The sequence below is a fragment of the Mobula birostris genome, chromosome 32 (assembly GCF_030028105.1).
Source record: "Mobula birostris isolate sMobBir1 chromosome 32, sMobBir1.hap1, whole genome shotgun sequence".
In the NCBI taxonomy this organism is placed as follows: Eukaryota; Metazoa; Chordata; class Chondrichthyes; order Myliobatiformes; family Myliobatidae; genus Mobula; species Mobula birostris.
This window is the reverse complement of record NC_092401.1, coordinates 6,193,111-6,220,689: the sequence shown is the minus strand read 5'-3', so window position 1 is coordinate 6,220,689 and position 27,579 is coordinate 6,193,111. Positions and strand designations below refer to the sequence as shown.

The following is a 27,579-nucleotide window of genomic DNA, read 5'->3' as shown; positions in this document are numbered from 1 at the left end:
TAGTTTGTGCATATTCATTTGTTGATTTAGTTCTTATTTTCCTAATTTATTGTGTGTTCTGTGTACTACCCTGGCCTGGAAAACAGTGTCTCATTTTGTTGCGCACATGGATATAGCTAAATGTCAGTAAACTTGACTTGATTGGCCCAGTTCAGTTTCCAGACTCTCATTCCCAGGATATTATCAAGGGTAGGTGGCTGGTTTCTTGTTGGAGATGGCTATTCACTACCAGGTTCTTGCGGCACAAATATTACTTTGGCTTTTATCAGCCCGTGCCTAGATGTTGTCCATGTCTTACTGCCTGCAGACTTTAGGTGCTTTCGTTTGCTGAGGAGCTGTAAAGGAATCTTTCCAGCTCCTCAGCAAACATCGCTGCTTCTGACAATTTGATGAAAATAGGGGCATTGATGGACTTTGGACACTCCTACAGTGATATCAGGCTGGGATGACTGACCTCCCATGATAACCATCTTCCTTTGTATGAGGTGTGACTCTAACTTCTGGAGATTTCTCTCTTTGCTCATTCAAATCAGTTTTGCTAATACAGTTCAGTGTTTTGTACTGCATGATACTGGTGCCACTTGAATTCAGTTGGAGCTGTACTGATCCACTGTGCTTTGCAATTGATGAAAACCCTTGGGTGAGTCAGCAGGTTAGCCCTTGTAACTGGGTGCCCAGCCTCTGCCATCTGGAGTTTACTCCTTAAATCTGTGGTAGAACAAACTCCACTTTAATCATGCTTTTGTCACCAGTCCTCACTTGTGGCTGACACTATATTTTACTAATACTCCCGAAGCACACTGAGCTTTTTGTTTTTTTAAGAGGCTTTATTAATGGTATCTGTTGGCTGCTGTGGGTTCACACTCAGTAATTGCACTGAAGTGGCCAGATCTTTGCACCAGAGATGCTTTCTGCCAGCAAGGCAGGGCTGGTCCTTATGTTTCCCCAGTTGAGGGGCTAATAGACAAAATGCTTGACACAAGAGGTACTGCAGATGCTGGAAACCTAGAGCAATACGCACAACGTGCTGGAACAACTCAGCAGGTCAGGCAGCATCTATGGATGGAAATAAAAAGTCAATGTTTCGGGCTGAGTCCCTTCATCAGGACAAAATGTTTGTTCATTTGGTTCGATCTTCCCTTTGAATTCCTTTTTAGGTGAACTTTGTGGGGAAATAGCATCATAACCTTCCTGTTGCATTTATTTTCTTGTGTTCTCCTTCATCCCATTAACTACATCATCCAGGTTTAAATAATACGATTGCCTTTTATACTGAATTCATGTTGTTCTTGTCAAAGAACAGGTTCTAGAATTAGAAATCAAGACCCAGGAAAATGTATGTCTAGCTGAGGAATTGGTCTGAATTTTTAAACACAAAATAATCTGCAGATGCTGGGGTCAAAGCAACACTCACAACACGCTGGAGGAACTCAGCAGGTCGGGCAGCATCCGTGGAAACGATCAGTCGACGTTTCTGGCCGGAACCCCTCGTCAGGACTATAGAGGGAAGGGCCAGAGGCCCTATAAGGAAGGTGGGGGGAGGGTGGGAAGGAGAAGGCTGGTAGGTTCCAGGTGAAAAACCAGTAAGGGGAAAGATAAAGGGGTGAGGGAAGGGAGGCAGGGAGGTGATAGGCAGGAAAGGTGAAGAAAGAATAGGGGAAAACACAATGGGTAGTAGAAGGAGGCGGAACCAAGAGGTTCCCCCTGCAGTCCTGGCGAAGGGTTCCGGCCCGAAACATCGACCTCTTTTCCACGGATGCTGCCCGACCTGCTGAGTTCCTCCAGCGTGTTGTGAGTGTTAGTCTGAATTTTTTTTTTGGTCTTTTTCTGTGACCAAGCTATTTTTTCTAAGACTGCTTTTTATTTTAAAAAGCAAAAGCCTTTCGGATGTTAATCCTGAATTTTAGAGTCTTGGTGATATTTAATCAGAGTTTGAATGCAGGGATTGAAATACTTTCTAGGTCAGACAGTCTATTTTAATCGTTCCAATTTATTATAATGGTTTAAAATTTGAAAAATGCAGGAGGCTGTTCTCTTGGTTTGGTTATGATTGTTGAATTGTTTTTTTTCTTCCATTTCATTGTCAATACTTCAATGACATTTCTCACCTGAGTTGGAGGATGCATTGCTTCATAACACACAATGCATTTCACCTGATGCTGTGAGGAGAAGCAGAAATTGCTGGAAGCACTTTGCATGTTCGGCAGCCCCTGTGGAAAGAGAAACAGTTAACATTTCAGGTTAATGATTCTTCAGCCCTCTTCTAATGCTGCTGATTATTTTCCAATATACTGTTTGTCTTTCAACTGTGAAATAAGATTAAAAAAGCACATTTAAACTTGTAGGCCTTACGACACTATAATTGAGTTGAATTTCACAGATAGTAAGATCTTGCAAACAACAGTATAATAACTACCAGATCATCTTGATTGAGGGATTAATTTTGGCCAGGATCTCAATAATATTTGGTGAATGAAGCATTTAAGTCCACAGTTGTATTCGAATTGTCCAGTCTTGGGTATTCTTCTGTTTCTATTGGGTTTTAAATCAAATTCTTTTCTTCCCCTAAGGAATTGTCCAGTTGTGCATGGAACAAGAAGGGGAAGTACACTTTGGCTCCGAATGTTGTAGCTTTTACCAGAAGGTTTAATCAGGTAATGTTAAATAATACACAACGTCTTGGTTTCAGTAAGGTAGGGTAGAATATCTGTAAACAACAGGAATTCTGCAGATGCTGGAAATTCAAGCAACACGCATCAAAGTTGCTGGTGAACGCAGCAGGCCAGGCAGCATCTCTGGGAAGAGGTACAGTCGATGTTTCAGGCCGAGACCCTTCATCAGGACTCAAAAACGAGTCCTGACAAAGGGTCTCTGCCTGAAACGTCGACTGTACCTCTTCCCAGAGATGCTGCCTGGCCTGCTGCGTTCACCAGCAACTTTGATGTGTGTTGTTAGAATATCTGTATCTATCTGGTGTTGTACATCCAGGACGTCATTGAAATTTTTATTTGCATTTCTTTTGACGTGAACTCGGGGAACAATGTATCCCTCTATGCTGGCTTCTAGAGCAGTCAGATCAGTCCTACAACTTGTCCTCTTGCACGTGCCCGTTAACCAGTTTTCCGCTAGCTACCTACACTAAGGGGCATTTTACAGTAGCCTACTTCAGCACATCTTCAGGATGTGGCTGGAAACTGGAGCACCCGCGGGAAAGTCACCTGGTCACAGAGAATGTGCCAGCTACATAGAGACGCCACAGGAAGTCAGAGCCTGACCCGTGTAGTAGAAGCCGTGACGCAGTCATATCGACCCTCCTCCACATTACCACCCAATGGTGCTTCCCTAAGTCACAGTGAGAGAAATGCCCCTAAACTCGACCATCTCCAGCTTGACCCTGTACATCTTGCCTGGCCACTTCCATGCACTGAAGTCTGTTGCCCATGCATTTCTTGCTTTTGTTTGATCTAAATTTTGATTATAATTGAAAGTGAAATCTAACTGGTTGATTAGAGAAAGAGTGTGCAAACCTTAAAGGAATCCGTTTCAGTTCGGAAATTTGGTCTTTGGGAGGTAGTTCTAAGCTTTGTGCTTGTTGCGAAAGAGATTCAGTAATAATAATTATTTGTACTGGCCTTGGCTAGAAATTTGCCGTACTTGGAACATGATATAGAAATTAAGGATGAGCATAAATTATTGATTTTCTTTTTCCAAGAACAGTTTCTGGGTGGTCAGAGAAATTCTCACCAAACAGATGCTTAAAACAAGGGTTGACGTTCTCAACCACTTTATCAAAATTGCAAAAGTAAGTTTATGCTTTGTAGTAGTAGTCAGTTCTGGTTTTGTAGGTAATCTCCCAATTGGCTTTGTGACTTGCCCATTTATGTGTAATCTGGGGAGCCTGTTCCACGTAAAATTGAGGAATATGTGGAATTTGCAACTGATTTTAATTGTTTAATTAAATGTGACTATTTTAGGACTGATGATAAAATGCTTGGTTAAAAAGTTGCAGAGATAAAGAAGACAAGTCAGTGGCTATACTTCATTAGCAGTTTGGCATATCAACAAATACACTCAAAATCTTTTATAGATGTACTGTGGAAAGCATTCTGACAGGCTTCATCACTGTCTGGTATGGGGGGTGTGGTGGGGTATACTGCACTGGACAGAAAGAAGCTGCAGAGGGTTGTAAATCTGGTCATCTCCATCTTGGGTACTAGCCTACAAAGTACCCAGGACACCTTCAGGGAGTGGGGTCTCAGAAAGGCAGCATCCATTATCAAGGACCTCCAGCACTCAGGTCATGCCCTTTTCTCACTGTTACCATCAGGTAGGAGGTACAGAAGCCTGAAGACACACACTCAGCGATTCAGGAACAGCTTCTTCCCCTCTGCCATCCGATTCCTAAATGGACATTGAATCTTTGGACACTACCTCACCTTGTTTTTTAATAGGCAGTATTTCTGGTTTTTGCACAATTTTTAATCTATTTAATATATGTATACCGTGATTGATTTTTAAAAAATTTTTCTCATGTATTGCATTGAACTGCTGCTGCTAAGTTAACAAATTTCACATCACATTCTGGTGATAATAGAACCTGATTCTAATAGGCAGATTTTAAGGTGAGTGTCAGAGAAGAGGTTTAGGTAGATAATCTCATAGATTCGCACCTTAGCAGCCACTGCTTCAATACATTGTCAACTCTCCAGCCAAAGCAGATGGCATTGCTGTCACATCTGACAGTAAAGGCTCACAGTGAGACTCTGGAAAAATACTGATCACTTCCAGTATGTTGCGAAACATTTCTTAATGAAGGCAGATGTCAGCATTGAAAATTGGCACTGCCAATGGGACAGCATGTCATAAAGAAGATGCATTTATTGGGAAGTTCACTCAGTGGCCACTTTATTAGGTACCTCCTTAATCATTCACTGAGTGTATGTTTGTGGTCTTCTGCGCAGCCCTTCCACTTTGAGGTTCGATATGTTGTGCATTCAGAGATGCTCCTCTACACAACACTGTTGTAACTTAGCGCGTGGTTAATTGAATTGCTGTTGTCTTCATGTCAGCTTGGCCTTTCTCCTCTGACCTCTCGCTAACAAGGCGTTTTTGCCCACAGAACTGCCGCTCACTGGATGTTTTGTTCTTCACACCATTCTCTGTAAACCCTAGAGACTGTGTGTGAAAATCCCGGGAGGTCAGCAATTTGAGGTACTCAAACCGCTCTGTCTGTCACCAACAATCATTCCACGGCCAAAGTTACTGGATCACATTTCCTCCCCATTCTGATGTTTGGTCTGAACAAATGAACTTCTTGACCATATCAGAATCAAGTTTAATGTCACCAGCAAATGTCATGGAATTTGTTAGCTTTGCGGCAGCAAAATAGTGCCAGACATGATAACAGAGAGAGAAAAAACTTAATTATTGCACGTGTGTGCGCGTGTGTGTTCCTGTATCATTGAGTATGTGCCTTCAGGCTTCTGTATCTCCTCCCTAATGGGAACAATGAGGACAGGGCATGTTCTGGGTGGTGGAGGTCCTTAATACTGGACGCTGCCGTCCTGAGACACTGCTCCCTGAAGCTGCCGTGGCTGTTACCCATGATGGATCTGTCTAATCTTACAGCTCTCTGCAGCTTTCTTTGATCCCGTGCAATAGCAGCCCCCCCCCAACCAATACCAGACAGTGATGAAGCCAGTTAGAATACTGTACTCCCCATGGTACATCCGTAGAAATCACTTTGCCACTGTGCCATTGGCTACTTGTCTGGAGGTTATATAAAAAAAAGCATTATGTGACCGTTTATGTTACAGAAACTTCATTGATCTCAATAATCTTCATGGCTTGATGGCAGTCATCTCAGCTTTGCAGAGCTCGCCAATATTCAGGCTGTCAAAAACATGGATGGCAAATTCTTGGTTCTTTTGTTTTTCCCTTTATTGTTTCAGATGAACCTCTGCATCAGGTATTATACCAGGATGGGTGCTGTGCTACCTAACAAGGATGAGGAGGGTATCAGTAGTAGACATTGCTGGAACTGCAAGGCAAAAATGGAGTATGCTGGGAGTACTCTGCATTCAGTGTATGTTGTAGTGAGGAAAAAAAAATACATCAGCACTGGGAAATAGCAACTGAAATTCAATTCATTGCTATTATTTCTGGAGATACCAATCTCTGTCCTTTCCAGCAGGACTCCAGTATGATGAGGTCATTAACCCATAACGTCAACTGTTTTTCTCTTCATAGATTGTTGTCTGACCCGTGTATATCCAACATCTACTATTTGAGTGTTTGCAAAGTTCCCTGTCGGTGCTGATTTTTGGATAGCTAGCGGCGGGATTAATTTGTAATTAATGGAAAGCACTAGGGCTGCTGGGATTGATTATGAGACTTCTGGGATTGGAGAATTTTGATTGGTGCTGAATCTCCTTAGCCAAGTGTTCCTGTTGATATTTATTTAAAAATACAGGTGTTGGTGATTAAAATGCGCAAGTGTTTTCAAGATGAGGTTTTACCCGAGGTCTGTTTCCATATCTGATTGCAGTTGCTGAGCAGGAAAGATAGGGCTACATTTGAAAAACTGGAGACTCTTTTGTCCAAGGAAGATAACTATAAGGAACTAAGAGCTTACATCAGCTGCTTGAGAAATACACCATGCATCCCGTATTTAGGTGAGTCTGAATTTTTGTTCGTTTGCGGCATCTGAACAATGTTAGTAAGGCTAGCGTTTGTTGCTAGTCCCAAATTGTTCTTGTCACTTCCTCCTTGAACTGCTGCAGTCTTCATCTTGAAAGCACTCTCAATTGGAGGAAAAAGTAGATTTAGACCCTACAGCAATAAGGGATTGGTGATATATTTTAAGTCAAGATGGTACGTGACTTGGAAGGAGATCTCGGAGATCTTACACCATCTGGGGTCTAAGTTTATTTATGATTGACTCCAAGCTGCAGCTCTAGGAAACCCATTGTCCTGAGCTGTGTTTTAAATTCCATCTGCAATCCACATTCAAATCTGAAGAATGGCTACTGTTGAATTTATTGTTTGCTGTATACCTGAACTCCAGAATACACCCTAACTAGGGTATTGAAAGTCAAGAGTTTGGCAAGAAGTGACAGAGGACATAACCATAGGACTGATTCTCTAATAAAAGTTAAGCCTGGGAAAAATGGTAAAAGACCACGTTGAATGCTCTTCATTTGTCTGGTCTGCTGCAAGTGGTGTGTGCATTCGGGCAGGAATAGATATGATTTGATACTCATTTTAGAAGTACGTTGCTAAGTAACCAAAGTGGGGAATAACCTATTCCAGGTTAGTGTTTTGTTTTAAAAGAGATAAGCAAAGTACAAATGGCTCCTTTAATAAAGAACGGGGGAAAATTATTAGGGAATATCATAGTCTGAACAGTCAAATGGAATCAGTTTGGTTGGAGCTGAGAAGCAGCAATAGGACAGAAAATATCCAAAGAAAAAGCAGTGGTGGTAATGTAAGACATAAGTATATATCAAACTTTTAATGACAGATGTGATAAGAGCAATACAATTATTATATAGAGTACTTCAATCTACATATAGAATGGGCAGGCCAAATCAACACTAATAATGTGGAGGAAGACTTGGTGGAGTGTAGCTGAAATGATTTTGTAGGTCAGTTTATTGAGGATCCAGGGAGGGAAAAGGCTATTTAGGAGTTTTGAACAACAAAAAAAGAAAATTAGTCAATTGACAATATAAGTCATAGGAACAGAATAAGCCATTTGGCCCATCAAGTCTGCTCCATCCTTCCATCATCACAAATTAATTATCCCTGTCAACCTCGTTCTCCTACCTTCACTCTGTAACCTTTGACACTTACGAATCAAAAATCTATTAACCATCTCCTTAAGTATATCCAATGACTTGGACTCAACAGACATTTGTGGCAATAAATTCTATGGTGAAGGGGGAAATGTTCATAATATGATAATGATTAAAAATAATGTTGGCTCTTTTGTGAAACCAGGTCATAAATTTAAACTTCAGAGGTAAGAGGTGAGTTGGCCATAGGGGATTAGGACAAGATAAACAACCAACAACTAGCATTTAGTAATGTTTTACCACAGACTTATCCCTCTGTGTCACAGAAACCCAAGCAAAGTGGCCTAGCTATGATCACAAAGAAAAATTAAAGATGGCATTAGATCAAGGGAAAAGGGCTGTATGTGTTTTAAAAGAATAGTAAGCCACAATTAGGGGAATTTCAGAATTCAACAGTGGGGCCAAAAATGACAAGGAAAGGGAAAGTAGGATACAAGAGTAATGTAACAAAAATAGAAGAATCTGGCAAAAAAAAACTTTTCAAGCTTCTGTTGATGAATGGAAAGAAAACAATTAGCACAAATTAACGCTGAAGTTAGAGACTGGACATGAAAGATGTGTTGAGGAAAAAAATAAAGGTGGGAAGAGAGAGGCAGCACGCCTGCGTGTGCGCAGCCCTCCGGTGAAAAATGATATCGTATCTGTTAAATAGGGGCTGTGGACAATTCTGATTTGATGGAGAATGGATGTGAAAGCACAGAGGAACATCTGCAGAAATTTCTGAAACGCTCGTTCGCTGCTGTCGTTACTGCGTGGTCGGGAATCTTTCGAAGGGTAGGCTCAAAATCACTGGCTTTGCCTGCTGTTGGCGACCGAGGTTGAGGTCCAATCGTTCGGACAGAGATGGCGCTCAGTACTCGGTGTCGGAGAGCTGATCAGAGCTCGAAGTTTTCAGATGACTCAGAGACGGATTGTGGTCGGCATGGCAGGGAGAGTTCTTCCTTCTCCCGTCTGCGTGAGATGTGGGACATTTGACAGACTTTGAACTTTTTACTGTGCTCATGGACTTCTTCATCAAGTTATGGTATTGTTGCACTGTTGTAACTATATGTTATAATTATGTGGTTTTGTCAGTTTTTTCAGTCTTGGTCTGTCCTGTGTTTTGTGATATCACACCGGAGGAAATAATGTATCATTTCTTAATGCATGCATTACTAAATGACAATAAAAGAGGACTACGTGTCTTCATAATCTAAATGGCAGATAAACGAAACAAATATTTGCCTGCTTCCGTGGATGAAGATACAGTAAACATCCCAGAAAATTTGAAGGGCAGCAGATCCAAAGTGAATAAGGAGCGGATGGATATTGGAGAAGTAAATGAAATTGTGGTTAGCACAACGTTTTACAGTACCAGTGACCCGGGTTTGATTCCTGCTGCTGCCTGTAAGGAGTTTGTACATTTTTCCGGTTTCCTCTGGGTGCTCTGGTTTCCTCCCAAAAATATACTAATAGGTAGGATAATTGGCCATTGTAAATTGTCCTGTGATTATGCTAGGGTTAAATTGGGGTTTGCTGGGTGGGATGGCTCAAAGAGTCTACTCCGTGCGACATTTCAACAAACAAACAAACAAACAGAAAATCCTTGAAACCTGATCTGCATCCCAAGGTTTTGAAGGAGCTGTCTGTGGAGAAAGTGGATGTGCTGGAATGCTAACCTCCTAAGTTCCATCATGGTTAGAGGAAGTCCCATAGATTGGAAGGTAGCAAATGTAAGCCCACTTTTTAAGAAAGGAGAGTGGCAAACTGGGATCTACAGACTGTTAGCCTGATGTTGGGGAAAAGCACTCGGTGTAGTTCTGAAGCACAAAGAAAATAATAGCATTGGGTGCAATTGACATAGATCTATGAAAGTAATGTTTGACATGTCTTGAACTCTGAGGCTGTAATGAGTAGAGATTAGGGTGAACCAGTGGATGTGATATACTTGCACTTTAACTAAATGCTGTGCAATCTCAGACGAAGGGATCAGCCTTTAGGAGTGAAGGGAGAGGAAAGAATACCTCGAGTAATGAATCTTTGGAGTTCTCTACCCAAGGGCACCATGGAGGCTCATTCCCTTTCGGGGCAGGCATGTGCTTAGACAAACAATCAGCCGTGATATATTTGAACGCCATGTCAGTAAATGAAGCCACGTAGCTTTGTGCTTCTGTTTACGTTCTGATGTCCTTTGGGCCCATCTGCCACTGCGGGCAGACATTTGACTGGGCTCTGCCTTTTCACAGCTGCTCTTGAGCAGGCCAAAACGATGGGATGAACCATGCTGAGCTCCTCTCTTGCAAGTTGGCATTGTGGTGGTCCTGCCTATCTAGGTTTGTACATGTTTCAGATTGAAATATTTTTGCTTTCTTAAGTGGTAAAATATGCAAGTTGTACTGAATCCTGTTTATTGAGTCTAGCGGGCACGTTGTCTGTTTGTAAACTTGACGGTATGTACGGTATATGAGACTCCCCTCTATGTGAAGAGTGGGATTGATGTGCTTAATATATCAACTAAATAACATCTGCTCTGCATTGTACACAATGTGGATTTCGGGGTTTGGAAATGCAGAACAATGGTTCCAAAGATGCATTTCTGTAGCATGATTAACCAAATGGTGGGTCCATTGATCCCCTTCAGCACTCACCAGACTACCCAAGAATTGTGACCTTTAGTGAAAGTACTTACAGCGGTTTAATCTGGATTCTTCGTACTCTGCACAAAGATATTGATAACACACATGTTACCAATGTGTTGCATAATAATATTAGTGAGGCCCAATGGAGGAAACTTGCCAGACACGAGGAAATGGTCGGCGACTGTCGGAGGCAGGGACAGAAGGCAAAGTGCATGCCCGTTGACGTGGGCTACCGGGGCTTCACTGCACAGTCTCCTCATGGAGCCCTCAGCGCATTGGGTATCACTAGTCCAAGGAGGCGGAGAGCCATCGGGCAGCAGAGAAAGCCTCAAGATGGCTCTGGATGAAATGAGCTAGTCCATGGGGATCTGCAGCACATGCTACCCGAACGCAAGTCGTGGCTCGATCAGCCACAGCTGGGTCGCCTGGCTGAAGACGCCTGATGTTGGAAAAACCCAAACCTGTTGACCTCAGGTCTCCACGCTGATGATGTGTTCAGAGCATCATAAGATGTATTCTTAAAAAAAATGTGTTGAAATGCTTAATGGATTTCAGAAGTCTTTGCCTTTGAAACTCTTAGCAGGAGGCTGCCATTAACTTAAAAAATATAATGTACAGGCATGGGGTGTTTTATAGTTTCCATTATTTAATTTAAGCCATGTGGTACGATTCAAAATGGAAAAAGAAACATGGGGGAAAATGATGAGAACAGGATGTGTAGCCAACTCTTCAAACTAACATTTGGTTCCTTTCACAACCGCCATGCTCTTGTGTGTCCATTTGCCTTTTATTGGCAGAGCTGTGTATTCCATGTTCAGATGCAATCGATCAATCAACCAATTATCAATCGGAAGAATTCAATGAATAACCACTTATGAGCCTATCTTTCTCATCAAAAATTGGGATTCCTTTTTAAGGAGAGTTGAGCTGTCCATTGAGGAGGTGTTTTATTTGACATTTGGGCTGCAGGCAGGAAGAAGAATCATGGGAATTTGGCCACTGATTAGACAATCTGTGTGAAGCTATAACGTGGCAATCAACTCGTGTCAATTAACACACACAAAACGCTGCAGGAACTCAGCAGGCCAGGCAGCATCTGTGGGGGACGCAATACAGTCAACGTTTCGGCCCGAAATGTCAACTGTACTTTTTTCCATAGATGCTGCCTGACCTGCTGGATTCCTCCAGCATTTTATGTGTGCTGCTTGGATTTCCAGCATCTGCAGATCTTCTCTTGTTCCTGTCAATTAATGGTTCTTTACTCTCCATGGTTAACTTTCATCATCCTTTTGAGTTGAGTAAATTGCCAGTAGTGGGCAGAAGACTCTTATCATTCCACCAGTGAGCAGAGATGTGACTGCAACAGAGATACTTTATTGATCCCAGAGGAAATTACGGTGTCTCAGTAGCATTACAAGTGCACAGATGTACAAATATTAGAAGAGAAGTAAGAAAGAGTGAAAAATAAGTTACCTCAAACAGCCTAACAGGAAGGGCCATCACTTTCCCGGCTATAGGTTGACTCGTTATAGAGCCTAATGGCCGATGGTAAGAATAACCTCATACGAGGAGTGATTGATAAGTTTGTGGCCTAAGGTACAAGGTGTCAACTTTAGAAAACCTAGCACATTTATTTTTTAACATAATCCCCTCCTACACTTACACACTTAGTCCAGCAGTCGTGGAGCATACAGATCCCTTCTTTGTAGAAGTCAGCGTCTTGGACCTCCAGCAAGTGGTCCACAGCAGGGGTGGTTGATAAGTTCGTGGCCTAAGGTAGAAGGAGATGGGTTATTAACTTCAAACTTTCTATATAAACACTCAAAGAGTTGAACTGCACGTGCACGTAACGAGAGCTGTATAACTCATCTCCTTCTATCTTAGGCCAATTTTTATACCAATATTTTCCAATGTCAATTTTTGTGAACAAGATGTACAACTTCCAGTTCTCTTCTACAGTTGAAGTAGGACAGTGTAGTAAACTGACAGAAAGGTTGTTATCAAATTAATGCTGAGCTGAAAGTACTCAAGAGCTTGGTTGAAGAGATAGATCTTCAACGTCCTGACGAAGGGTTCCGGCCCGAAATGTCAACTGATCTTTTCCACGGATGCTGCCCGACCTGCTGAGTTCCTCCAGCGTGTTGTGAGTGTTGCTTTGACCCCAGCATCTGCAGATTATTTTGTGTTTAAGATCTTCAACTTTTTTTTAAGGGCGATGAGAAGCAGTGAAGTGTAGGGAGGGGATGCTGAAGCTGAGGGTTGTGCACCGCAACTAATTGTTGAATGACCTAATGTTAGGGGTGAGTAAGGAGCAGGATTTGGAGCATAGGGGACTGGTGGGGTGAAAGAGTAGTGGTCTTAATGTGGACCAGAGCATTGAATGCAAGTACACTGTGTTACTCTGCAACTCTGACTCATCATAGAGATGGTAGTCTGGAAGGAGGTATAGAAAAAATGTGCGGAGCTGTTGCCAAGACGAGTCAGCCTGGGTTGTAGGCTAGGGTTGGCCAGAATCTGGTATAATATCACTGGCATATGTCCTGAAATTTGTTAACTTAACAACAGCAGTACAATGCAATACATGCTGTAGGAAGAAAAGTAAGTTGTAGTAAGGATATATGTATATTAAATAGTTAAATTAAAAACAGTGCAAAACAGAAATAATAATAGTGAGTTAGTGTTCATGGGTCAATGTCCATTTAGGAATCAAATAGCAGAGGGGTAGAAGCTGTTCCTGAATCACTGAGTGTGTGCCTTCAGGCTTCTGTACCTCCTTCCTGACAGTAACAATGAGAAGAGGGAATGGAACACGGGTTTATTCATTGGAACATAGGAAAATGAGAGCTTAGACAAAGTGGATGCTAACAGGGGAAAGATTTAAGAGGTCCTGAGGGGCAATGTTTTGCACACAGGGTGGTGAGTATATGGGACGAGCTGTCAGAGGAAGTGGTTGGCCTGTTATAATAGTATCGTTTAAAAAGCATTTGAAAGGGTTTATGGGTGGAAGGGACTTAGTGGGATATGGTTTGAGTGTAGGTAATTGATCCACAATCCTGATTGAGAAGTTACAGAATCTGGGCCTCTGTACCTCCCTCTGCAATTAGATCCTCAACTTCCTAACTGGAAGACCACAATCTGTGCAGATTAGTGATAATATCTCCTCACTGACGATCAACTCTGGCACACCTCAGGGGTGTGTGCTTAGCCCACTGCTCTACTCTCTCTATACCCATGACTGTGTGGCTAGGCATAGCTCAAATACCATCTATAAATTTGCTGATGATACAACCATTGTTGGTAGAATCTCAGGCGGTGACGGGAGGGTGTACAGGAGTGAGATATGCCAACTAGTGGAGTGGTGCCACAGCAACAACCTGGCACTCAACATCAGTAAGACGAAAGAGCTGTTTGTGGACTTCAGGAAGGGTAAGATGAAGGAACACATACCAATCCTCATAGAGGGATCAGAAGTGGAGAGAGTGACCAGCTTCAAGTTCCTGGATGTCAAGATCTCTGAGGATCTAACCTGGCCCCAACATATCGATGCAGTTATAAAGAAGGCAAGACAGCGGCTATACTTTATTAGGAGTTTGAAGAGATTTAGTATGTCAACAAATACACTCAAAAACTTCTATAGATGTACCTTGGAGAGCATTCTGACAGGCTGCATCACTGTCTGGTATGGAGAGGCTACTGCACAGGACCGAAAGAAGCTGCAGAAGGTTGTAAATCTAGTCAGCTCCATCTTGGGTTCTAGCCTACAAAATACCCAGGACATCTTTAGGGAGCGGTGTCTCAGAAAGGCAGCATCCATTATTAAGGACCTTCAGCACCCAGGGAATACCCTTTTCTCACTGTTACCATCAGGTAGGAGGTACAGAAGCCTGAAGGCACACACTCAGCGATTCAGGAACAGCTTCTTCCCCTCTGCCATCTGATTCCTAAATGGACATTGAACCCTTGGACACTACTGGATGGGCCCAAGTGGCCTCTATCCATACTGTATCACTCTAAGGCTCTGAATCCATCATGAGGCAGATTCAGAAGGAAATGATGGGAGGAGGACTGAGAGTGGAGCATGTTACAAGGAAGTTGGCCCTGTGATAGAGCCCAAATAAGTAAAATGACCACAGGAGATGGCAAAGGCAAGTAGTTGGATTTTTATTGAGAATTTGGTGAGACTGGAAGAGAGTGAATTCAGAGGAGGGGGGGTGGGAATTGAAATCACTAAGGATGAAAAGTTGCTGTGAGAGGAGCTGAGCGAGGAAACCTGTGAAACACTGCGCAGGCACATGGAAATTATCATCATAAACCAGACGGCTGCTGCAGAAGCTGAAATACTAATGGAACGTGCTGGTCAGGCGGCATCTGCCCCAGAAAAAGTTATCACTGCCGGTCTGATATCTTTCGTTCGAACTAGAAAAGGAGGGGCTGGGAAATACACATTAGATTTGGGTAACAGAAGGATGTGAACAAGCCAAATATCCATGACAGGGTCAGACCAGATGACCTCATGGGGTAGTTAAGATCAGATTAATCTTTTGTCTATATACACGTGCGTAAATGCTGCCTACCTGAGCATCCCTAGTATTGTCTGTTTATAATAGCAGCAAATGCATCAACAGATCTAGCAGGGATCAGCAGGAGTGGGGGTGGAAGAATGTACACAGTTACTTTAGCATTAAGCAGCTGACAAGCAGATTGCAGTCGCAGCAGTTGAAGCTGGTTGTCGTCCAGTGCAGGAATATAGCCATGATCTCTGGAAAGGTCCAGGGACGTGGAATCTAAATTTGCACTGAAGTGTCGAGTTCACTTGCATCCCTTTCTTGCCCAGCCCAGTCATCATGGTTACTTTAATCGGTGCCAACGTGACCTTTGTCCCTCACTGAAAATTACACTTTCATCTGGAGTAGCTTCCAACACAGTTCTTTATTTGTTGAGATATTTACTGACCTGCTTTTAGAAAGTTCAGAAGTGTAAGTTTATATATCAATGGTCTAACAGTGGCCAGAATTTGAGGCTAGAGTGCTTGCTTGTGTGAAGAGTGAAGTGGGGGGGGGGGGCGGGAAGAGCTCTTCAGGGCTTAGTTGTTTCTAACATTCTTTCTATGATGTTTCTTGTTATATGGATGTCTGTGAGGAGTAAGAATTTTAAGTTGTTTACTGTATACATTCCCTGATATTAATGAACCCCGGAATCTTTGACTCTTTAATCTGACCGAAGCTTTCAAGGTAAAGAACTGTTTAGGTAAATGAAGGAAAACTATTTGGGAGTAAAGACTTGTCTTTTTAAAAATAAATAAATAAATAAATTATTAGTGGCAGAAGTTCAAATGCTGTGTGGAAGTTTTAAATCTGCATAAAATTTAGCAAACGTCGTAGCGGTTAGTGTGGCACTGTTGAAGTTCAGTGCGTTCCAGAGTTCAATTCCAGCAACGTCTTGTAAGAAGTCTCTGTATCACTGCTCTGTGGAAAGCATGGTGCACTGGTTTCTTCTCACAGTCCAAAGAAATACCATGTAGATTATTGAAGAAGATGAAGGAAGCCCTTAACTCCGAGTGGAGTAATCGGGACGCCATCGTGATGGCATTTTTTTAGCAGACTTTCTTATTTTTACGAGGCCGACTTGCTAGCTGGACGCTCAACCCAGCACAGATGGAAAGCGAGCAAGGGAGCCGGCTGGATTCGAACTCGGGAGCCTTCGTTCTGAAGTCCGGCACTAATGCCACTACGCCACAGGTAGGTTATTGGTCAGTGAAACTTGCCCCGTGATTAGGTTTGGGGTAATTAGTTTTGTTGGGGTGGAGTGGCTTGAAGGACCAGAAGAATTACTAATGCTCAGTATGAAGCAGGATTGTCATAATTTACTAATACCCTTCACTGAATGGAAAGTGGGTATTCTCCATTGTGGATCCAGACCCCCATGTTTGTGGATAGGATCACTCAAGCCATTGTAGCATATGGCAGCAATTCACCGCTGCTCTTAATCTCCTCTTCAGTTCAACAGCATATATAAATGTCCAGTAAATGCTAGAAATATCCAAATTCCACAATAAGTAGAATTACTTTGAGTTAGTTGGTGTGTGGATGGTGCCAGTGAAGCACACACCACACACCGGCGTTCTGCGGGCTATATGCAATACTTCATTAAATGGGAAATCCTACAAAAAGTGGTGGGTAAAGCCCTCCCCACCACTGAGCCCATCTACATGAAGTATTGTTGCATGGAAGCGGGTCAAGATGGCGCCAGTGAGCAATAATTCCTCGGATAACATCTTCCAGATAGTCAATCATTTCACTCTTTCTTTGACTTCTACTTTTTATTTCTATCTTAATTGTGTTTTGGAAACTGTTGGAGACGGTCACTTGCAGTTTGGAGTTCAATTGAGTAATCTAGCGCTCTGCTGTCCCTAAGAAAATTCCAGGAGGGGACCGCGAGCATGAGCGTGATCAACTCAGTTTCTCACTAATCAAAGCATCGAGGAAGATTGAAACCACAAGGCGAGTGTGGATGAGGCTGTGAGCCGGTGGTTCGGAGGCTGCAGGTTGGCAATCACTCTTCACAGAAGGACGGAATTTGAGCAGACGCTCTTAATGCTGAAGGAGGACGGGGACTGTAATTTATACTGGTCTCCTTCCATTTTCTTTGTTTCCTTGTTGCCAATTGGCAGTTTGGGGGTTTAAGTCCTTGTGGGTGATATGTTAGTTCTTGTGCGAGAGAGGGGTTGGGGATTTGGGGTCTGTTCTTGGTGCTTTTCCATGTGGGGGATCTGATAATTTTTGTGTGCAAGAGACGGGTTTGGGGCCTTTGGTGTTATTGTCGCTGTTTTTTCTTATCCTTGGTGTTACCTTAGTTTTTATGAGGGAGAGGGTTGAGAGCTTGGGGTTTAATGTTCCAGCTGCTGTTTTCCAGGTGGGCGATATGTTAGTTTTTGTGTGAAGGAGGGGTGGGGGATTTGGGGCTTTGTGAGTTTTTGTTTCTTTTTCTTTTTCATGTGGTGAGGGAGACATTGATGTCTTTTCTTTCAACGTCTCCATGGTTTTCCTGTATTTCATGGCTATCTGGAGAAGATTAATCTCAGAGTTGTATTTTGCATACATACCTTCACAATAAAATGAACCTTTGTTCCATCATCCCCCATTAATCAGGTCATGCTCTCTTCTTGCTGCTGCCATCAGGAAGGAGGTACAGGATGCTCAGGACTCTCACCACCAGGTTCAGGAACAGTTACTACCCCTCAGCCATCAGGCTCCTAAACCAAAGGGGATAATTTTGCTCAACTTCACTTGCCCCACCACTTAAATGTTCCCACAACCAATGGACTCACTTTCAAGGACTCTTCATCTCATGTTCTCTATCTATCTATCTATTTATTTATTATTTCTTTCTTTTTGTATTTGCATAGTCTGTTGTCTTTTTTGCTCTGGTAGAACATCCAAGTTGGTGCAGTCTCTTATGATTATGGTTACTATTCTATTATAGATTTGTGTGGGCACGTGGTCAAGTGGTTAAGGCATTCGACTAGCGATCTGAAGGTCGTGAGTTTGAGCCCCAGCCGAGGCAGCGTGTTGTGTCTTTGAGCAAGGCACTTAATCACACATTGTTCTGCGACGACACTGGTGCCAAGCTGTACGGGTCCTAATGCCCTTCCCTTGGACAACATTGGTGTCGTGGAGAGGGGGGACTTGCAGCATGGGCAACCTTGCCCGGGCCTGCGCCCTGGAGAGTGAAGACTTTCCAGGCACAGATCCATGGTCTCGCAAGACTAATGGATGCCTTAATATTATAGATTTATTGAGTATGCCTGCAAGTAAATGAATCACAGTTGTATATGGTGACATATGTACTTTGATAGTAAATTTACTTTGTGCTTTCTTGGAGATAGGTTTACAGATCAACGATGAGCTGGTTGATAGAAGTGATTGAAGAGGTTGAATGGCCTCTGCCTGTTAATATATCCAGCTTTAATCAGGAATAACTGGTAGTCCTCATCTTTAAAAGGTTTAACAAACACAAAACAGGCTGTGTCCAGATGATTAGTATCCAGTTTCACATATTGGGCTGTATTAATGTCCATCGGTATGTACAGAATTGAATGGAAGCTACACTTGTAGTCTTAAGGCAAGGCACAGCTGAGAGACCAAGTTGCATATGTGCTCCCTGATCCTTGAGGTATATACGGAGCAGCAGGGGAATGCTGGCTAAATTCTGTTCCTACTCCTTGAAAGGGATATGTTGCGGCTATTTATCGTATATGAGGTGGAAGAGTGTATAAGACTATCTGAGTGTCATAAAGCTGCAGACTTAGATTGTGGAGAGCATTCTAACTGGCTGCATCACCGAATGGTACGGGGGGGGGGGGCTACTGCACAATATTGAAGTAAACTGAGGAAATTTCTAAAACTTGGTCAGAAAACAACATGGGCACTAACCTCCATAGTATCTAGGACATCTTCAAGGAGAAATGCCTGTAAAAGACGGGGTCCATCATTGATAATCCACTCCCCCCTGCCCAAATCACCTAGGTCATGCCTTGTTCTCATTGTCACCATTAAGAAGGAGGTACAGAAGCCTGAAGGCATACTCAGCGATTCAGGAACAGCTTCTTCCCCTCTGCCATCTGATTTCTGAATGGACATTTGAACCCTCGAACACTACCTCGCTACTTTTTTATGTTTATTTTTGCACTGCTTATTTAATTTAACTAATATGTATATTTACTGTAATTCGTTGTTTTCTATTATGCGTTACATTGTACTGCTGCTTAAAATTCAGCAAATTTCATGACATTTGCCAGTGATACTAAACCTGACTCTGACTTGTCATGGCTCAGGACAGAATTCGATAATTCAGAGTGATACCAGGCTAATGCTGACGATGGTTACAGAGTTCAGGCTAGCAGACAGAATGTTGTGGGGTGATGTTATTTGGGAAGTTTAAGATGATTAAGAGATTCTAGCTGGAAGTAAATGTTTCATTCCTTTGGGCTATCCAGAATGGAGGGGTGTAATTTTAGGATTATAGCCGTTCCGGAAGCATATCCCGTAAAGGACAATAGAAATTTCCCCAACAGAAATAGTGCCACGCCTGGATGTCAGTTAATATTTCAACTGAAATCTATTGTCTCATTGTGTTAAGGATGATGGCACCAAGATCAGCCAGGGGATTGAGTACAAGAGCTGCAAGTTAATGCTGCAGCTCTAGAAAACCCTGGTTAGACTACACTTGGAATATTATGTTCCGTTCTGGTTGTCTCATTGTAGGAAGGATGTGGAAGCTTTAGAGGGGGTGCAGAGGAGATTTTCCAGGATGCTGCTTGGATTAGAGAGGATGTCTTATGATGATAGGTTGTGATCCAGGACTTTTCTCTTTGGAGCAAAAGAGAATGAGCAAAGAGGTGTATTAGATTAAGATAATAAGAGGCATAGATCAAGTGGACAGCCAGCGACTTTATCCCAAGGTGGAAATAGCTAATATAAGGGAGCATATTTCAAGGTAACTATAGGAGAGTATAGGGGGATGTCAGAGGCAAGTTGTTATTCTACACAGAATGGTGGGTGCATGAAATACCCTGCCAGGGGTGCTGGTAGAGGCTGATACATGAGGACATTTAAGAAACTCGTAGATAGGAACATGGATGATAGAGAACTGGAGGGCTATGTAGGAGGGGAGGATTAGATTGCTCTTGGAGTAGGTTAAAAGTTCAACACAACATGGTGCCACCAAAGGGCCTGCGCCATGCTGTGATGTTTTGAGTTCTTGTGTCATGCTAAGGAGGAGGAGTGACTTCCTCTTGTTCCTCAGTTCAGGAAAAGGCATCCATCTGGAGATCTGTAGTTGTGTTGGGGTTTGGAAAGGAGATGTTTAACATTACAGTTGTCTTTGCATTTGAAGGACATCCAGATAACCATCTTAGGTTGTGCTATAATGTTGCTCCTGCTACAGTTCAGTACCTCACAGGAACCATTCTCCCTTCAATAGATTCTGTCTGTTCTTGCTGTCTCAGTGAAGTAGCCAACATAATCAAAGACCCCACCCACCCCAGCAATTATCTTCTCCCCTCTCCCAATGGGCAGAAGATGAAACAGCCTGAAAGTATGTATCACCAGGCTGAAGGGCAGCTTCTGTCACACTGTTATCAGACACTTGGATGATAAGTTTGGACTCTTGGCCTCACCATCTACCTCATTATGATCTTTCTCTTTGTCATTTCCCTGCAATGCACTTTTCTAAAAGTAAGTTTTACACTTCATTCTGCATTCAGTTGCTGTTCTACGTCAATGACTGTGTAGTGATTCGTTCTGTATCAACAGTATGCAAGATGGGCTTTCCACTCTATTTTAGGATATATTGCAATAACAAACCAATACCAGTTTGAGCCATTCCACTGCATGCTTTTTAAGCAATATGAAGCAAACTTAAAAAGCTGTACTAGTTCTAATGTTTTACCAGAACCCACACCAAGGTAATGATAGTTTGTCAACACAAGTCCCAATTGGGTATCAATACCTAATTCATTTCGTCAACCTCGGTAACCATCCCAATCCATTTCTGTTGCTGTTTATGGTATGAGCCTTTCCTGCTGGGACTTCTGGTTACAGATTTCCATGTGTCACATTCCTGTAATGATGATGTGACTGTTTTAGAACAATCCCAAAGTATAGAGTTGAAAACTAATCATGTAAGACTTGTGAATTCCAACTGCATAGTCGGTGCTCTGTGTTAATGATGCTGTTCGCTGCCATGCTGGAAACACTTTGGTCTACCATGTTAAATGCGTTCACCAGCTCCACTTTCTGTCTTTGACATTCTCTCTTCTGATGGTCCGACCACATCCAATAATTATGTTGTCCTTTATCTGCTTTGGTTAGGAGCATGGAGCTAATCCTGGTGAAGTGTCTCAGCCTGAAATGTTAACTTTTTATTCGTTTCCATAGAAGCTGCCTGACCTGTTGAGTTCCTCCAGCATTTTGTGTGTGGCCTCTCTGGATTTCCAGCATCTGCAGAATCCCTTGTGCTAAATCAGACTTGTTTGGATTTTATTTCCTGACACTTTCAAGATGGCTGTCTCTTCTCCCAGTGTTAACAATTGGTTCACTGAAGCAGGACTATAGAAAAAATATTTTAAAACTGCTTTACTACTTTAATAGCCCTCCTTTCAGACATGGAAGGAATGTGATCCTAGAAAACCATTAGTTCAGTGGGTGGAGCTTGGCACATTGCGTTCCTGTGCACACTATTTGTTGCAACGAAAATAGGCTTGTAAGTCAAATGCATGAGCCTCAAAGAGCCAACAGCACTGAAGCGTAAAGGAGTTTGGTGCTTACTGTTCTGGTTAACAACAGGTGGTGCTATCCAGGTCATATTACGATCGAGGAACATGTTTGTAGACCGGATATTGAACTTTTTACTGTCAGACTTCGGCCATTTTCCACCGAGATACAACACTGGGCGGCACGGGAGGTCGTTCCTGCCTGTGGCCATCGAACTTGCAGCTCCTCCCATGGAGGGTCAGACACCCTGAGCCAGTAGGCTGGTCCTGGACTTATTTTCCATCTGGCACAGTTTGCATTTTGTTGTTTGATTGTTTGTGGTTTTTGTATTGCTATATTTATGCTCTGTTCTTGGTTGGTGCAGCTGTAACGAAACCCAATTTCCCTCGGGATCAATGAAGTATATGTATCTATCTATCTATAGACCACTGGAATATTCAGCCTATGAGAGGATATTCCCTTAGCTCTAGATCTACATGGTTATTGCTAAAAGATAATGCTTTAAGTAGGTAGTTCTGTTGTCTGCATCTTCTGTTAACTCCTAATACATTCTAACAATATTGTTATTGATTGTAGTCCATATATGATTGTGATCGAGTAGTGATTATATTACATAAATGTCTAGCTTTGACGTATCATCATCACGACTCTCTTCAGGGAGTAGGCTCCTCCACGGAATTCAGCCCAGTAAACGCCATCTTGATACTTGCTACGATAGTGCCCTCCTTTGTACCATACTCCATTCAGGTTTGAGTGGGCACAGGTGTGGTACCACCATCCTCCTTTCTGATAGTGGGCACAGTTACCTATAAAGCAAACAGATGGTCATCGAACGCGGCAGTGGAAACACGCCCTCTGCAATTTACCAGAATGGCTGAGGTAATATTATGTCACACCATTCAGGAGTAACATTGGGAAACATTCCTTCACACCGGAGACGTGAAGGAATTCTTTGGGTTTTTCTCTCTGTTTCGTGGATGCCTGTGAAGAGTAAAGATTTCAGGTGGTATACTGTATACATTCTCTGACATCGAATTGAATCATGAGCACAGGAGATATGAAATTTTGGAGCTTTTCCCTACATTGACAGACTTTGCCCAATAAAAATCTATCTATCTCAGGCCTGAGGATTTCATCAAAGGATGTCAAGGGACAGAAAGTCAAGGAAGGCCAAAAGAAACTCAGGTCAGCCATATTCTGACTGAATGGGAGCTCTAGTGTTAAACATTAATGGTTATTGGTTATGCTTTGGAATGAGGTGAGGTTACGGAAGGTAACGAATAAGCAGTTTAATTTTCATGTGCTCTGTTTTTGTGGAGTCTTCAGTTTGCAAATTTCAGCTTGGTAGGAGCGTCAGGTTTTCACATTTCAGGTACTGAATTTTGAGTTTTACTTCATGCATGGTTCAATGTCAAAATCAAGTGAGGCTTAAATAATAGACTATCAGTTTCTAAAACTCTATCAAAAGTTGTAGATGTTGCATGCGCTTTAGATTGAAAGTATTGAGTGGTGAGATAAGGGGTGAATATTCCCCTTCTACGTCTAGTTCTAATGTTCAAATACTCGAGGTCAAGTCAGATTACTGTACTGGGAGCCTACAATGCAATAATTGGCTATTATGTTTACTGCATATATAAGAGGGAAAAATAACTATGGATCACTTTGGGGGTTATGAAAGATGGTACAGAAATTTAGGTCATTGAATTTATTTCATTGTGCAATATTTTTCATTAAAGGGTTGGGTAACTTTACAGGTGGTCAGTATAATAGATGAACTCTGCACGCCATTGGTAATTGTCCTTGTTCTGTTACTTCAGGTTTGCCTTTCCTGAGGAGGAAATATGGAAAAGTGGAATCTTGAATAAGGTTTTTAAATGGATGTGCAGAGAAAGTCAATTAGCACATGTTCATGGTCATAAGACCATAAGACATAGGAGCAGAAGTAGGCCATTCAGCCCATCGAGTCTGCTCTACCATTCAATCATGGGCTGATCCAATTCTTCCAGTCATCCCCACTCCCCTGCCTTCTCCTCACACCTTTTGATGCCCTAGTTAATCAAGAACCTATCTATCTCTGCCTTAAATACACCCAATGACTTGGCAACAAATTCAACAGATTTACCACCCTCTGACTAAAGTAATTTCTCTGCATCTCTGTTCTAAATGGACATCTTCCAATCCTGAAGTTGTGCCCTCTTTTCCTAGACTCCCCTACCATAGGAAATAACTTTGCCATATCTAATCTGTTCAGGCCTTTTAACATTTGGAATGTTTCTATGAGATCCATCTTCCCAATAGCTTTTGCCCATTATTTGCGGTTTAAACCTTTCCCCATACAAAATGAACCCCCCCCTTTTTTTTGATTGACCTTTGACCCGGTACTGTAACCCTATAATGGACCCTACCTGAATACTGGTCCCGGTCTCTGTCCAGTGTAGTGAATTGTTTGTTACTGTGCCACGATAAGGAGTCTCCTGCATTCCCACGATATTGGCCCAGTCGCAGCCTGTAGAAGTCCCTCTCCGGTTCCAGATAGAAGTTATCATACTCGGCAAACACTGTCCTCCCTTGCCAGTCTTCCATGAGGATGAGAAGTTTGTAGTCGCCCTGATTTGTCAGCCAGTAGATGTCCTCCAAGCCTAGCCAGTACTCACCATCTATGTTCCCAAAGCCTTGCTACAAATGAACATGAATTGTTTAGTGTCTTAATAAATTTGTGTGTGGTTTCAGATACTTCCAAAGGCAAGTGTTATGAAGTCTGACACACCAGTTCCACTCTAGTTGTTTCTCCAGTGTAACTTGCTTAAAAGTAGCTACAATTTTTGAATGTGCAGTAATTTGTAATTCAGTACTGTATTAGTATTTTAAGAAAAACAGGATCTAGGCTCTTTATCAAACCTGCCTGGTCACTGGAACAAAACTTGAATCTATATACACCTAGAGCTTGGTGCTCTCTTTCTCTCTTTCCCTTCATCACTTGCCCCATTTTTAAAAAGATAGCATACTGGGCATTACTTTAAATGGACAGTCTGACCCTGAATTTTGTTCAAATCCTATCCTGTTCTATCCTCAATCACATCACATCCTCAGTCCTGACCTATCATCAGTCCCTGTCTTGCTGACCTTGGTAGTCTAACCACAGGTTCAAATATAACCTTCACATGGTCAAGACCCCTCAATTACTCTTGCCCATGCCTGTACCTCCATCTCCACCATTGATAACTGAACTTACCTTGTCACTTTCATTGCTCAGTCATAAGATATCAGATCAGAATAGGTCATTCGGCCCATCGAATCTGCTCCGCCATTTCATCATAGCTGATCCATTTCCCTCTCAGCCCCAATCTCCTACCTTCTGCCCGTACCCCTTTTATGCACTGACTAATCAACAGCCTATCAGTCTCTGCCTTAAATATAACTAATGACTTAGCCTCCACAGCCACCTGTGGCAATTGACTTCCAGAGTTTCACTGCTCTATGGTTAAAGAAATTCCTCCTCATCTCTCTTCTAAGTGGACAACCCCATTCCGAGACTGTATCCTCTGGTCTTGGACTCTGCCACGATAGGAAACATCCCCTCCAAATCCACTGTACTGAGGCCTTTCAACACTCGGTAGGTTTCATTGAGATCCCTCCCCCCCCAATCTTCTGAATTCCAGTGAGTACAGGCCCAGAGCCATCAAATGAACCTTGTACGAGAAGCCTTTCAATCTTGGAGTCATTTTCGTGAACCTCCATGTTTGACATGATTTATGTCTTAGCATAGAGGTGATGTGGTTGTCTGTCTACAGCATTTGTACCTTTCAATGATGCCCATCTCTGTCCTGTCCTCAGTTCATGTGCTATTCCATCCATTCCCTTCATTACTTCTAGACTTTCCTGTTCCGATGCCCTCAATTCTGGTAACCCTTGCTCTACCGTTCATAAACCCAGAAGCTATCCAAATCTGTTGCCGCAATTCTGACTTGCATACAATTAATACATAGCCCAAGTGCACCTTTTTAGAATTATCATCATTTTCAAATTCCTTGGTGCCGTTTGCTTCTGTAATCTCCACCAGCTCTCAGACCTCTGTCTTCTGCTTGTTCTGGCTGCTTGTTCATTTTCTCCCCACAGTTTAATAGTTTTATCATTCATTGCCGTGCCTTCAGCAGTTTAGGCCATAAACTCTGGAATTTCAAACCTGCTCTCCACCTCTTTCCTTGAAGGTGCTCTTTAACACTTACTTTTTTTGACCAAGCTTTTGATTAACTGGCCTAACTCCTGACCGTTTTTATTTGAGCATGCTCTTGTTAAGCATCTTAATGTTTTAATTTTACAGAGATACAGAACAGAACAGGTCCTTCCAGCCCTTTAAGACGTGCCACCCAGCAATCCCACGACTTAATCCTAGCCTAATCACAGGATAATTTACAATGGCTATTTAACCTACCATCCAGAATGTTTTTGGATTGTCAGAGCACCCAGAGGAAACGCACGCGGTCACAGGGAGAACGTACAAACTCCTTACAGGCAGCAGTGGTGAAAATTGAACCCAAGTTGCTGGTACTGTAAAGCGTTGTGCTAACCACTACACTAAGGTTTTTGTTACCTGCAAGACGCTGTGCAAATGAGTTGCAATTTTGTGGCAGACACCACACGGCCTCTTGCCTAACCCTTTTAAATGTTTTTTCAAGCTGGGTGGAAGTGGCGATACTGGTAGGTGGTGTTGAAAGTATGTCGCACTTGCCTTCACAGGACAAGGCATGAAGTAAGGAATTGGGGCGTCATGTTACGATTTTGTTCAGAATGTTAGGCAGTTTACTTCTGGAGAATCGTGCAGTTCTGGATACAGAACTACAGGAAAGATGCGATTCAGAAGGAAGTTGAGAAGAGATTGACAAGGCTGTGGTTGAGAGTGTGAGCTCAAAGGAGGCTTCGGCTCAAAAGAGACATTGGCTCTGGATAAGTTTCTGTTGAGGTTCTCTTTTTTCTGTTACTGTATCTAGTGTAGAAAATGGTCGTTGTGTGTTCTTCATGCTGGATGTTGGGGAGTCCTGGGAGACCCAGAGTCTCCCGGGGAACTACATGTGGGTGAAGTGTATCCGGCTTCAACTTCTTGAAGGCCGTGTTAGGGATCTGGAGCAGCATCTGGATGACCTTCAGCTTGTACAGGAGAGTGAGGAGATAATTGATCAGGGTTACAGGGAAGTAGTCACCCTGAAGTTGCAGAACTGGACGACGGTTAGGAGAAATGGAAATGTGAATAGACAGTTAGCACAGAGCAACCCTGTGGCCATTCCCCTCAATATTAAGTATACGATTTTGGATACTGTTGTGGAGGATGACCTCCCAGGGGAATGCCATGGAGACCAGGTTACTGGCACTGAGCACAGGTCTATGGTGCAGAAGGCAAAGCGGGAGAAGAGGGGAGTGGTACTGATAGGGAACTCGGAAGTCAGGGGAACAGGCAGGAAAATCTGTGGATGTGAACAGGACACCCAAATGCTACATTACCTCCCATGTGTTAGAGTCAGGGACGTCTCGGATTGCGTCCCCAACATTTTGGAGGGGAAGGGAGAGCAGCCAGATGTTGGTACCAATGACGTAGGAAAGAAAAGCAAAGAGGTCCTGAAAAGAGAATTCAGAGAGCTAGGCAGAAAACTGAGAAGTAGGACCTCCAGGGTGGTAATTTCTGGATTGTTGCCTGTGCCATGTTCCAGTGGGGGTAGAAACGGGATGATCTGGCAGATTAATGCGTGGCTAAGAAGCTGGTGCAAGGGGAAGAGCTTCAGATTCTTGGATCATTGGGACCTCTTCGGGGGGAGATATGACCTGTACTAAAGGGACGGG

The 27,579-nt window shown here is 42.8% G+C and overlaps 1 protein-coding gene across 3 annotated transcripts in view; it reads right to left on the bottom strand.

The window, feature by feature from the left end:
- Window positions 1–12,001: 12,001 nt before the first annotated feature.
- The window catches only part of angptl6 (angiopoietin-like 6), a 38,095-nt gene continuing 22,517 nt past the window's right edge, over window positions 12,002–27,579 (bottom strand). For 2 of the 3 annotated variants that reach the window (XM_072248327.1, XM_072248328.1), the window contains exons 5-6: window positions 24,153–24,423; window positions 18,235–22,553 (exon numbers count right to left, since the gene is read on the bottom strand). In XM_072248327.1, coding sequence (XP_072104428.1) covers window positions 22,369–22,553; window positions 24,153–24,423 — 456 coding nt within the window. In that variant the 3' untranslated portion in view covers window positions 18,235–22,368. Of the gene's footprint in view, window positions 12,246–18,234; window positions 22,554–24,152; window positions 24,424–27,579 lie in introns of those variants that run through there. The other variant, XR_011883771.1, reaches the window with a different exon arrangement.